Below are 13,695 nucleotides of genomic sequence, written 5' to 3' on the forward strand. Positions count from 1 at the left end.
CCCTTTGGCTAAAGGTGCCAGGGCAGCCCTGTGGGGAAGCAAGCCAGTAACACAGGGGTGTGGAGAGCATCAGGCAGTTCCTGGATTGGCCCAGCGTGCTGTGCACAAGAGCCACCAGAGCAGGGCCAGCTGAACCAAGGATGCTGGTGCACAGTGGAGGAGAGAGAGAACTCACGAGAGGGCAAGGGTGAGGTGGAAGCGCTGGCGCAGGCCCCGGAACATGATGAAGGATCGTGGTGGGAAGGAGCGCGTGGACACCTCGCAGAAGGGCGTCTCAAAGCCGCCCGCTGGGCACTGGCAGCGGAAGCCGCCGTCGGCGCCGTTGGTGCAGGTGCCACCGTTGCGGCACACGCCGGGCACGCACCGCCCCGCGCGGCTGTCCACTTCACAGTTCTCGCCTGCAGGAGCAAGGCCACAGGCTTGGGACGCGTACACAGCAGCCACCCACGTGCCCCTTGTCTTGGGAATGCAGACTTCAGCCTGGATTCAGGGCAGGGCAGCTGAGGGGAAGGAGTCTGTGGGGCAGCTAGGGGCCAGTGAAGGATATGATACCCCAAGTGTTACCCAGGCGTTCCCCACAGTAGCCACTGAGCTAGCAATGACTGCCAGCCCAGCACAAGCCACTGGGCTGGATGTGATGCCAGGTCTGGCTGAAGGGACAACTTTGGATCCAGTACAGCATGGGAATGAGACAGGAGGGCACTGGCCACAGCTGGGCTGCACAGTCCTAAGAATGGAGAAACAAGCCAGAGAAGTCCTGGTAATGCTGAGGGTGCCTCCTTGGGCCCTGCCACCACACAAACCTTGGACAGGCATCTTAGTCCTGTCTGTGGGGTGTGGGGACAGCCCAGTGCCACTGAGCTCCTGTCAATAGCTATAGAAGTATCACCCATGGCACCGGGAGCTTCCAAACACTGCATGCAAGTGGGAACCACATGGGGAACAACAAATACCCTGGCACCTTGCTGGCATGGCTAACAGGGATGCCCCATGCCAACTCAACAGTGCAGTGCAGGGCATCTGTCAGCCCCTTTTCCTGTGCTATTCCCACAGAACCCAGGGAACCGCTCAGCTGAAGTCCTACGCCCCAGGCCCTGCTCCATTACTTGCTCCGTGATACACAAGGAGGATGAGGAGACAGCATGAAGTGACAGGCAAATGAGCTCATTAACCCTTCTGCTAATGGCTGTTCACGCTTCAAATGCCGGAGGTTAATTACCACTGACTCTGCTTATCTCACCAGGAGCCACCTACAGAAGAACTCCAGGCAGCCATCTGCTGCCATGCTCCCTCCCAACAGCGAGAGCAAGGCAGGGGATCCATCCTCAGTAGCCAGAGGCCACCTCCCCACATCCCCCAGTTGCCAGTTCTCGACAGCCTGTAGGGAACTTGCGGCAACCAGACTCTGGCTGGACTGTGAACTCCTCTGCCAGCTCCCCCCAGCTAGGACCAGATCTGCCTGGATCAGATCCTGCCTGGTGGGGCACCTAGGCCCAGCCTCCCCTTCTGTTCTGGGTGGGTTGCAGCTTAACCACTGCACATGGGGCCAGTGTGGCTCCACACCTCTGCCAGACCAGCTGAAGACTGGCACAGGCTGAAACCACAGACGGACTCCAACGGTCCCAGAGCCCATCACCCTCCTAGCATGGGGCACAGCCAAGAAACCTCCTGTGCTCCAGCCTAGCATAGTCTAGCTTAGTCCTCCTGCTCTGTGAGAAGGGGTGGAAAGTGATGGCCAAGGTCCCCAAGAGTCCTCCATGCCAACTCCCTACAAGACAGATTTCTATGGCAACCTCAGCCCTGCACATGCAGCACCATGGAAACACAGAGCTGGGAGCAGAGCTGGACCTCTGCAGGCACAGAGAGGCTCTGACATTCACTGCACTGGTGGGAAGAGCACCTGCCACGGTGACAGCAATGCCAAGGGACGTTCCCACCCTTCCCCCAGGGCCCCAGCCCCAGCACTCACCGCTGAAGTGCTGGCGGCAAACGCAGGTGTATCCCCCCTCCTTGCGGGTGCAGATGCCCCCGTTCAGGCAGGGGTTGGAGTAGCACAGGTTGATCTCCGTTTCACAGTAGTCCCCGGTGAAGCCCTGGGGGCAGCGGCACCGCAGGCCTGCGATGGGGTGGATGGGCCGAAAGAGGGTGGAGTGAGAGGCGATGAAGGGGGCGGAGCTGTCAAACTTGAGGACGGAGATGCACTTCATGTAGTTCTGGCAGGGCTCCCGCAGGCACACGTTGTCGTCGAAGGGCAGCACCTCCAGCATGGAGGTGCCCGTCAGCACCATGCGCTTCATGTACAGCTGCTCCTGCAGCTCCTCCGAGCTGAAGTAGCGCCCGCCCCACGGTGCCAGGGCTGAGAAACTGACGTTGAGTACCGTGCCCCCCACGTCCGTGTCGTTCTGGATGTTGAAGATGAAGATGTCCTCCTTGGGCGTCGCAAGCACGGTGGCCACTCCTTCCAGAAAGGTGGACAGCAGCGGGGAGAGGAAGCGCTCCTGCCACATGTTCTCCAGCCGCACCGTGATGCTGTTGGCCAGCATGTCCTCCGTGATGATGATCACGCGCAGGACACACTGAGCTGTCACGCTGTGGATCCCGTCTGTTGGAAGGAACAGGAACACGCTGCAGGTCTCTGCCTGCTGCTTGGAGGGTCTCCTCCCTCCCAGCCCAGGGCAGAGCCCTGCACCCCAGTGTGGCCCCCCACAGGTCCGAGTCCTTGGTAAGGAAGCTTGGAGCCACAGCCTCAGAGGCTAGCGGAGGGCCACCTGGGATGGAGGGGGAGTGGCCGGTGTGGCTGCACCTTCTCCCCCCCATCAGACTCTCCACTGAAAGAACTCTCAGGTTTTCTCCTTGTCCTGCATCTCGGCAGCAAACTGAGCTCTCAGGAACAAAGGTGCTCAGGAACAGAAGGAAGTCCCAGCAGGAGGTTTGGCAAACACAGGAGCTGATGCCAGGGCCTGGGGTGTTTTGCTTCCCTGCTGTGCCCTGTCTGCCTTCCCCATGCTGCCTTTTCCTGTGCTCTCCTGCCATTTCCTTCCTCTCTCCTTCAGGCTCTCCCAAGCTTTTGTGCTGGTCTCCTTGCTTCCCCCCTTCTCACCATCTGCTCTGCATCTCTTCCTCTCTCAGCCCATCTCTGGTTTGTTTAATTCTCTTTAATCTCCATTTTCCTTGGAAACAAACTCCTTCCCTTTGGGATCGCGCACCACATGAGCAATCTCCCAGGCAGGAGCAGAGGAGCACGCAGGGACACGGGAGCACGCCTGCCTGCTCTCTCTCAGGACCTTGGCCAGCAGCAGCAGCAGCTCACCCACCGCACATCGGGTGCACTGCAGGGGCACGGGCAGCACAGCACAGCCCAAATGGGCAATCGTGCAGCGTCCATGCTGGCAGATCTGTGGTCACGGGCAGTCCCCGCCCCACCCCACCTACCCAATTCCCAGAGACCCAATGGATCCTGACACCCCAGGATACCCCAGACACCTCTGCTAGCAGCTTTGGCTGGGAGAACCAGGTGGGAGAAGCCTGTCTGCTGACACCCAGGAGAATGCCTCCAGGTGATAACCTGGTCCCCTCCTTCTGGGCCTCCAGCACAGGCTCCAGCAGGCAGACCCAGACTTCAGCATGGCAAGGCAAGACTGTGCCAACCTTGGTGGCCCCAGAAATGCTCGATGGGGCTCATCAAGAGCCTCACTGCTCTTGAAATGAAGCAATCCATCTTGCAGCCCATTGCCAGCACCCCAACGCTGGTGCCCCATGGGCATTAGCAGCACACAGCTGTCACCTGTTGTTCCCATCACCGACCCCACATTCACCTGAGAGCCTTAAACCCCCACGTTTCCCTGGAAAACTGGCTCTCCATCACCATACCAACACAACAGTTACCTCGGCACATCTCAACAGTGACTCCCACGACTAATCCTGGACCCCAAGCCTTGCTGTAACCTCCCCTGTGTGCTTCACCTCCTCAACCCAGTGCAAGGAGGCACGAGGAGCAGCAGGATTCCTGGCACCCCAGTCAGCTCCATCCCTGCTGAGGACCAGGTGTGCAAATGCCAGCCGCTTGTCCCTCATCCATGCCCCAGCTCCAAGCCTCACGTACAAAGCTGCCTTTCCTGTTCTTCTCTTCCCATGGCTGCTGTGCTGCAAAGCCTTTTGATTTCCCTCAGCCCCGTTTGAAGTTTGCAGTGCAGAAGGATTTACAAATTGAAACATCTCTCTTTCTTTCACCTCTCTCTACTCTTCAGAAGGTGAAAGATTTCAAGTGACCCTGCAAATTCCTGCACAAGCAGCAGCCTGCACACAGGGACTGGTGCTCTGGAGATAAGGCTGACTCCAGGCTGGGGGAGCAGCAAGCCAGGAGCTGATCTCCTGGAGGAAAGGGGGGTTGCTTCTCTCTGAAGTCAAACTGCTCCCATCCCATATGGAAGCAAGGTAAGAAAGCACCCTCTGTGTGACACCCTGCCTGCTCTGGCACGGAGGGCAGCATGAGCAGCAGCAACAAAATAATTCCATTCAGCATCTGGTTGGACATGCCAGGGTATCTAGATCTGTCTGGGCTCAGGCAAGGAACTGGCATCATCACCTCCATTGCCCAAGGCACGTTCTCTTTGCAAGAGGCTCATGGGGTACTGAGACCACCCAGGCCCTGGGAGGCAGGAGTGTGAGGAAAGCCACAAGTCACACTTGGCACAAGATGCTCCCCAAGCCACCATCAGCCTGGCAGCTCTCCCTGAGGAACCACCTGGTGAGACAGTATCCCAGGATGCCATCACTTCTCCACACAGCTGGGTCGTGTCCCAGCTCACTCTCGTCCCCTCCCCTCCCCTCTCCCTTTGTCCCCTCCTCGTAGTTGGCCTCTCTGGTCAAGGCAAGCTCCCTCCCCTCTCCTCTCCAGCTCACCCAGAAGCAGCCACAAGGCCTGGGGACAGCTCTTGCTCCCCCCAGCAGATATCTGCCTGATTTATGGCCGTTATTAAGCCTTGGCTCACACGATGCTGAGGGCATCCTGAGGCAGGCTGGAGGCCAGTAATGCCTCACAGGAGCAAGGAGCCTGTGCCTGGGGAAGAAAGCGAGTTGGAGGGTACCTGATACCTTTGGCATCAGCCAGGCCACATCAGGAAAGCCAAGCATCCCTTTCCCAGTTCCCCACAGTAATGTGGAGCCAGGCCTGGCCCCACAGCTCTCCTCAGTAAGCCCCCCTATAACACTGTCCCACCCAAGGCTGCTTCCCCCCTCCAAACAGAGGGAAGCAGATGGTTAAGAGAATGACCCACTGCAAATGGGGAAAGAAAAAAAAAAAATAAAGCTACCAGAAGAAAGCCCAAAGCTGGCTGGAGGCACTGACCCCCCATGGGAGGCATTTTAATCACGAATGCTCAGCCTTTCTGATTAAATCCTGTGGCTGGAGCACTGGTGCCTGGTGAATATTCATGCAGCAGAGTGAGGAGTCCTAGAAACACAGCTACAGGGAATGGAGCAAGGAAAAGGGACAAGGGTCTCTAACCCTAGTGCTCAACAGCATTGAGCCATTGTGTTTGCAATTCCAAGACTGACAATTACCAGCTTCAAAAGTAACGAAGCTAAAGAAGAGCTCCATGTCCTCTTCTGCTGAGTGGCAGCAACAGTGTCCAAGAGAGCAAAAAGCCACTATTCTGACTGCAATGGCAACTCCAGAGGTACACACAAGGATGCTCTGGGGACAGGCAGGGTGACTTTCATGTTTGCAGGTGAGGAACAGTAAACACTTCCAGATAGAGAAGGCAGGAAAAGAGACGGGTATCAGTACAGCCAACATTCCTCACCGCTGCTGAAGGGTTTTGGCAGACCTCTCAACATTTTGATAATACTTTACCAGTTAAGAGATCTTAAAAGTAAATCAGGCTCCCATCACCCAGCACAGAAGATGAATGCCATTCTCCTGCAGCTGAGCCTCCTCACTTACCACCAAGCCCAGAGAAACCAGTCTGAAATGGTTTGAAGTCAATATGATGTCAGTCTCTCACACTGCCCCGATTTCACAGTGCTGCTGGCCATGGACAGCCCCTCCATCCCACTGTCCTGCATCCTCAGCAGCCAAGAACAGATTTTAGTAGCCAGAAGTGTCCACACGTCTATGAGAAGCTGAGGTCAGTTTTGAGGCTATCAGCCCTGCTGGAAAGGCACTAGTTTCTGATGGCCCAAGTCTTCTGCCTCCTACAAGGGGCTGAGCTAAGAATACACACAGCTCACAGGCAGGCAAAATGGCCCCTTGCCCTGTGTTTTCGGGGGATTCAGCCTCCCTCTAATGCACCATAAAGGCAAGGAAGCTACGTCCTCCTAGGATGCTGACCCTTGGGGCACCCACGTAGGTGCTACTGCTGCTCCCAGCAGCAGGAAGGTGCTCTGTCAGGCACAGTGTCCGGGGCAGACAATGCAGCCAGGTCTGAATGTCCTGGCTGCCAGCTCTGCAAACCCACCCTCTCTCTGCACACAGCAACAGCATGGGGCCGGCGGAGCTGCCAGCTGGGCGGGGGGCTTCCAACAACAAAGACTGAAAAACCAAACTAGACCTCCACCTCCACAGCCAATATAAAAGCCAACAAAAGGCCTATTTCCCAGCATCTCACTTCCCTCGCCAGAACAGCTCTTCCCCTTCCATCTTCTCCCCTCCTTGAGCACACCTCTCCCATTCTCCCTTCCCGCTGGAAGATGACGACATTCTAATTGCAAGGGCCCCCTTGCCACGAGGCGGCTCGATACAGGACTTCAGGATGTGATTGTCTCCTGCCTTTGTGCAGGGTTAAGTGTGTGAGGAGGCAGGGCTTGCATAAACATACTGGGGCAGAAGCTGGAAAGGTCAAAACCACCCCCACCTCCAGCAACGGGCATGTGTTCGCCTGCAGCCGCTCTCGGCCAGCCCTGCGGCTACAATTAGCCCCCACGGAGCCCCAGCCCACTGCCAGGCTGGTGCTGCTCATGCAGGATTGCCTTGAACAGGTCTCCTTTTAAAGCCCTCGCTCCATCTTTTGAAAGAGATCCTCCTCTCACAGAATAAGCCAGACTGAGAGAGCTAAAAGGGAAGGCAGCTGGTAGCCGATGGTCAGGGGAGCATCACAATTTACAGTACGGCTCCCCAGGCACTCCTGACAATTCAGTGCTTGGCCCCTCCAGAGCACTGGAGCTCTTGCCCTCCCTCCTGCAGCCGCTCCATGGTTCAGCAATGGACAGATGCCTCCATTTCAGATCATGCATCCACCAGCTAAGAAAGGCTAGTGGTGAAGGCAAAGCTCAGGCTCTGGGAGCCCCAGCTCCAAACCCTGGTTGCCCACAGGCAAGCCTCATGGTATATCTTTGTCCTGTCCTCAGCTGGGCTAGAGAGCACCCCAACACCCCACAAAGCCACCCCTAGCTACAGCTAGCATCTGCATTTGGATACCCCAACAACAAACACTATGCAAGAGTTCCAGGCACTGCACTCAGGCTTGTCACAGCTGTCCCCTGAACACTAAGCTGGCTGCATAAAGGTGGTATTAGGCTTTAGGAGCCACCCTGCAACGCAAGTGTTGGCAGGTGCCACAGCCAGAATCTGGACTGAACTGTATGCTACCGGCAGATGGGTGTTTAAGCAGGCTCCTTCTGCACTGAGCTCAATCCCTCCCTCCTGTGCAGAGCCAGGGAAGCATTCAGTCCTGGCAGAGAGAAGGGTCACCTGGGCTTGGGAGCAAAACAGTGTACCAGCCCCTGGGCCAGCAGCCTGGCCATCCTGGGAACTGCCTCCTTCCTGGGCCAGCACCCTATGGCACACAACGCAGTCTGGCTGGCCACAACACCTCCAAAGGTGCCTGACTAGCAGTCAGAAGTGATCTCACAGCTCAGTAACGATGCTTTGTTCTTGCAGACCATTTCCAGCCTCGGCCCCTTTACAGAGCACTGCTCAACAGTCTGCCTCCCATGGCACCTTTCACACCACTCCAGTAGTGTTCTCTGACCGGAATGTACTCCCAGTCCAAATCTTGTTACCAGCCCCCAACCCCCACTGCAAAATGGGCTTCCCCAGAGGAACCTCACAGAGCCCTCCAAAGGTACTGTACCAAAGATTTAATGATTTTCACTACCTACCTGTGACAGTCATCAGCATGGAGGCCACAAGTGGACGGTTGTTGTCCAGCTTACGGCTCAGTCTCAGCTCCCCGCTCGATTGATTTACAATCAACAAGTGTAGTTCATTTCCCCGCTCAAAGGTGTAGAAGAGATGGTCAGATGCATCTGGGTCATACGCTGGGACCTTCCCTATGACCCCCGAGGGGAAGGTGTTGGATTTATTGGACACGTAGTTATTGAAGAGGATTTGGAAGTTCTTCAGAACAGGGCTGTTGTCATTCTGGTCAATAAGTTTGATGTGGACTGTAGCTCTGCTGACCAGAGGGGCAGAGGTGGCCTGCACTACAATCACATATTCCGATTTTGTCTCATAATCCAAGTCTATCAAGGCTGTGAGCTCCCCAGAAAAGATGTCCATCTGGAATATCTCAGGGATGTTGCCTTCCACAATTTGGTACATGATCTGGGCATTGGGTCCCTCATCCGGGTCAACAGCTGTGATTTGGGCCACCACAGAGCCTACAATGCTGTTCTCCTTAACCAGGACCTCAAACTCTTCAGCAGGAAAGACAGGGGCATTGTCATTCACATCCTGAATGGTGACCTGGATGTGCACAGGAGTTCGCTGAGGAGGGATGCCCCTGTCCACAGCGTAGGCAGTCAGTTCATAGACAGGAACGTTCTCGCGGTCCAGCCTACGCACAGTGCGAATGATCCCCGAGGTGGGCTCTATGGTGAAGTCTCCATCCCCATCCTCCCCGTTCTGGAAGGTGTACTGCACTCGCCCGTTGGTGTGGGCATCCCGGTCGGTGGCAGAGATCTGGAGCACGCTGGTGAAGGGAGGTGCGTCCTCAGAGATCATGCCCTGGTAATGAGGGCTGACAAACTGGGGGGCATTGTCATTAACGTCATTCACCATGATTTCAACATATGTGGTGTCTGCCTTCTGGGGGATCCCATTGTCCTTGGCAGTGATAGCCAATGTATACGTGACCTGGTCCTCATAGTCCAGTTCTGCCTGGAGAGTGATGGCCCCAGAGTCTGGATCAATACGAAACTGAGGGACATTGTCTTCTAGGTAGTACGTGATGCGGGCGTTTTCCCCCACGTCATCGTCCGTGGCACTGATCACCACCACGGTGCTGCCCACAGGCCGGTCCTCGTTGATGCTCACGGAGTAGTGGGCACTCTGGAACACAGGCCGGTGTGTGTTGGCATCGGTGATGTTGATGTGAACGTGGCAGTTGTCACGCAGGGTGCGATCAGAGGCTGTCACGGTGAGCACATAGCGCCTCTCCTGCTTGTAGTCCAGTGGCAGAGACAGAGTGATGAGCCCCAGCCCACCTTGCGTGCTGATGGAGAAGCGGTTCCGTGTGTTGCCTCCTGTGATCTGGTATGTGATGGCACTGTTCACGTCCCGGTCAACTGCCGTGACGCTGAGCACGCTGGTCCCCACAGCTGCATCCTCGTTCAGGCGGATGAAGTACTCCTTCTGGGTAAACTCAGGCCGGTTGTCGTTGACATCCATGACAGTAATGGTGACGCTGGCCGAGGCGGATAAAGATGGAGAGCCATGGTCATGAGCCTCTACCCCAAAAAAATAGTGCTCGACCGATTCCCGGTCCAAGGGCCCACTGACTGTGATCCACCCCGTGGCACTGTTCACCACAAAGGGCGTGTCAGCCGAGACCCCTGTCAGTTTGTACTCCAGGCGCGAGTTCTCGCCGTAGTCTGCATCCACGGCCTGGATGTGGATGACAGAGTGGCCAAGGGGAGCATTCTCCAGGACGGAGATTTGAAAAGGGGTGCTGACAAAAATGGGGGCATGGTCATTGATGTCCACCACCTGGATGCTCGCCATGCCAGTGTTGTTAGAAAGAGGAGGACGCCCTGCATCCTGAGCCCGGATCCTCAGGGCGTACTCCCGCTCCACCTCAAAATCCAGGGGGGCCACCACCTGTATTTCCCCAGTGACACTGTCAATGGAGAACTGGCCCCGACTGTTCCCACTGATGATGTTGTAGTGCACCAGCGCGTTGTTGTCCTTGTCCAGGTCCGTGGCGGTGACACGCAGGATCTCGGTGTGGGGCCGTATGTCCTCCCTCACTTGGACAATGTAGCGCTTCTCACTGAACTGAGGGATGTTGTCATTCTCATCGAGGACCGTGATGTAGACCTTGACAGTGGCGGAGCGGGGCCCCGGCTCCCTGCCCTGGTCGTTGGCTTCCACCACCAGGGAGTACTTCTCCATCTTCTCCCTGTCCACCGGCCCGCTGGTGGTGATGAGGCCGGAGCGGGGATCAATCTCAAAGATGTCGTAGGCAGCCCGTTCGTTGACAAAGCGGTAACGGATGTTGGCATTGGGCAGGGAGTCGACGTCGGTGGCCCGCAGCTGCAGGATGGGGTATCCCTCCTCAACGTTCTCCCGGATGGTCTCCCGGTACTCGCCCTGCTCGAAGACGGGGTCGTGGTCGTTGCGGTCAGCCACAGTGATGGCCACCATGGCGGTGGCGGAGAGCCGCGGTGCCCCGTGGTCAGTGGCCGTCACTCGGAAGTAGTGCAGGTCCATGCTCTCGCGGTCCAGGGCCTGGGTGGTGGAGATGAGCCCGGCCCGCGGGTCGATGCTGAACAGATCCCGCGAGCGGCTGTTCATCAGCGCGTCCATGGAGTACACCAGCCGCCCCGCCTCGCCCCCGTCGGGGTCCTGGGCCGTCACCGTCACCACCGCCGTCCCGGCCGGCTGGTTCTCCGCCACCTCCGCCTGGTAGTTGTACTGGGGGAACAGCGGGTGGCGGTTCGGTGCTGCGCGCCGGCCCCGCCGCCCCGGGGCCGGCGCCGAGACCAAGGGCAGCGGGCGCGGCTGGGCGGCGCGGGGCGCGCAGCGCGGCGGGGACCGGCGGCGCGGCGCCGGGGGCAGCCCCGGGGGCACGGCCGCCGCCCGGCACGGCACGGCGGCGGGACAGCCCCAGCGAGCCGCCGGCCCCCAGCCCGCCGGCGGCGGCGGCGCGGTGGCCCCCAGCCCGGAGGGGAACAAAGGGAGCAGCAGGAGCGGCAGCAGCACCAGCAGGAGCGGCGGCGGCTCCCGGCGCCGGCGGCGGCAGGAGCGGCTCGGGGCGGCCACCGGCTCCTCCGCCGCTGCCATGGTGCCTCGGCGGCCGCCGCCCGGCCCGGGCGCACGGCGATGGGCTCGGCGCCGCCCCCGCTCGCGCCGGCGATGGCCGCCCCCTGCCCCGCCGCCGCCGCCGCCGCTGCTGCTGCCGGGGGTGGCGGCGGCTCCTCCCGCAGCCCCAACATGGCTCCCGCCGCCCCGCCCCGCCGCGCCCCCGCCCGCCCTGCGCCGCCATCTTGAGCGCGGGCGGACGGGCCGCGGGCGCTCCGGGCACGGCGGGGTGGCCGCTGCCGGCCCGGGAGCGGCGTGTGCCGCCCGCCAGCAAGCCCCGCGGGCTCAGCGCTGCCGGCCAGGTCTTCGCGAGGGGCTGCACCGGCCGGCCCCGGGTGAGGGGCTCCCGGAGCGTCCCTGCCAAAGCTGCAGGGCCCGCGGACGCCGGAACGCCGTGCACACAACGCGCACCTGCTGAGCCCGCCGACCCGCTGCTGCGGCACTGCCGGTGCACCAGGTGCCAGAACGGTGTCCGTGCCCGAGGAGAGCCCGCGGGGACAGCTGCCCTGCCGTCGACACAAAGGGCGAAGCAGGAAAGTGCCGGCGGTTAGGCGGGAGGCACTGCCATGCCTTGGCAGCCCCACGGGCCCCTTCCACTCCCCCATGCCCATCTGGAAGCAGCACCACGCTGGGCATCTGCAAGGATGTGTGTTACTGTGTGAATGAGGACAGGCTTCCCCGTGTCCCGCTCCTCCAGGCGCTGCAAGTGGTGTCACAGCCCCTGCCACCCACTCCCCACCCATGGGCACCCGAGTGTGTGGCACAAACTTAACTGTCCCACTCTGCTTCCCTGACACAGACCCCAGCTACCAACACCCACAAGCTGTGGCATAATCACCAGATGGAAAGTTTCAGATTTTGCTTCCTGCATCCCCGATATATTAAAAAAAAAACAACAACCAACCTTATATTTTTCCAAGGAAAATTCAGTTTGAGGCCCTTGCGTTACGGTGATTCATTAATGCATCAGCCTCGTAATTTAGCTATTGGTTTGATTCAATCAACTCAATCTCACCCTAATCCACTGGAGCTCATAACAGGGTTTAGGTCCTCATTAGTGTTTCATGTGCCATGGTAGAGGGACATCCTTGGCCATGTCCTGCTGAAGGAGAGGGCACAATGGGGCAAATGCTAGGGAAGAAAGAACTGTGTCAGAGAGGAAAATAGAGCAAATCTGGGAGATGGGGGGAGTTTGGGATGGGGCAGGGCATACATGGGACGCACTGTGCCTCCATGCACATCCTAGCTCCAAAGGGGCCCTCCCACCACCTGCAGAAGCCAAGGCCTGGCCACCACTGGGGAAGCCACAGGGTGGGCAGAGCAGGCAGGGCTTGTCCTTGACCGGTTTGCTTGTGCTAACCATGTGTTCTAGGACCATGACCAGAAGTACCAGGCAGGCCCTAAAGCGGTGGCCAGTGCAGCTCAGCATTGCCACAGAGAAGTGCCCCTGGTGCTTACACAATGCTCAGGGCTGACATCCAGTGAATGTGGATGTCTAACCCCTGGAGAAGCCAGCATGTTAATTTATGAACTCCATAGGATGGGTAATCTGCTGTGATTAACTCCTCAACCACCACATAACACCTTTGGCTTGGGTGGTCCAGCACCAGCACTGACAGGGCTATGGCCATACATGGCATAGTGCGCTCTCAGGGGATTTACGTTCTCCCCTACAGACCCTTAAGTATCCACTTGAGTCCTCCCAGTACTGTTAGGATAATGCCAGAGCAGCCCTGGCCCTGCACACAGCTCACCCAAGAAACCTCATTTAACATAGGGCAGCTCATCACTCACGTGCAACAGGAATATGCTGGCTGGATCATACATCACACCTCCTCAAACTGGGGATGTGCCATCAGGAAACCAAATCAGGAGAGAGGCAATACTTTTTAAAAGTAATGAAGGCTTTCAAGTTTATTTGTTCTAATTACCCAGCTGACAGCTCAGGGGAGGAGAAGAAAATTATCAGGGTATTACTGCCACAAAGTAGTTGTGATTGAATCATTCCAGACAATAAGCAGAAGCACAGGTCACAGGCAACGTATCACTCCCTTCATGCCAGCCCCCAACACCCCTCAGTGTTGCACCACAATAAAAACACCAATACGAGGAGACACTGCTCTAATTGTACATTATTACAGCAAACAATCTTGAGTGTCTCGCCTACATGGAGAGCAGGACCTGCTGAGCAGGCTGGGGACAGTGAGTGTACATGCTGCAGTTTGATTCCCTGTGATGTGTGAAGGCCCCTCCTGTGCAGCAGGTGCATCTCTCTGCCTGCAGCCCACAGCCAGCTGCCCCCCAGCTCTTCCAGCCCTCGGCTGTGGTGGCAGCAGGGTAGTGGGACAGAGGGTGTTATGCTACTGTGCAGTTGGGATAGGGTGAACAACCCCATGGACAGCAATGGCTCTGGGATCCCAATGGGAGCCACCAGCTCCGTGGTCTGGGCTCCT

General features: G+C 58.1%; 1 protein-coding gene across 2 annotated transcripts in view; it reads right to left on the reverse strand.

Moving 5' to 3' along the window:
* CELSR3 (cadherin EGF LAG seven-pass G-type receptor 3) overlaps window positions 1–11,224 on the reverse strand; it is a 31,291-nt gene extending 20,067 nt beyond the window's left edge. For both annotated transcript variants that reach the window (XM_053953583.1, XM_053953582.1), the window contains exons 1-3: window positions 8,101–11,224; window positions 1,970–2,602; window positions 176–398 (exon numbers count right to left, since the gene is read on the reverse strand). In XM_053953583.1, the coding sequence (XP_053809558.1) occupies window positions 176–398; window positions 1,970–2,602; window positions 8,101–11,224 (3,980 nt within the window). The remainder of the gene's footprint in view (window positions 1–175; window positions 399–1,969; window positions 2,603–8,100) is intronic.
* Window positions 11,225–13,695: the final 2,471 nt, after the last annotated feature.

The sequence above is a fragment of the Vidua chalybeata genome, chromosome 12 (assembly GCF_026979565.1).
Source record: "Vidua chalybeata isolate OUT-0048 chromosome 12, bVidCha1 merged haplotype, whole genome shotgun sequence".
Taxonomy (NCBI): domain Eukaryota; kingdom Metazoa; phylum Chordata; class Aves; order Passeriformes; family Viduidae; genus Vidua; species Vidua chalybeata.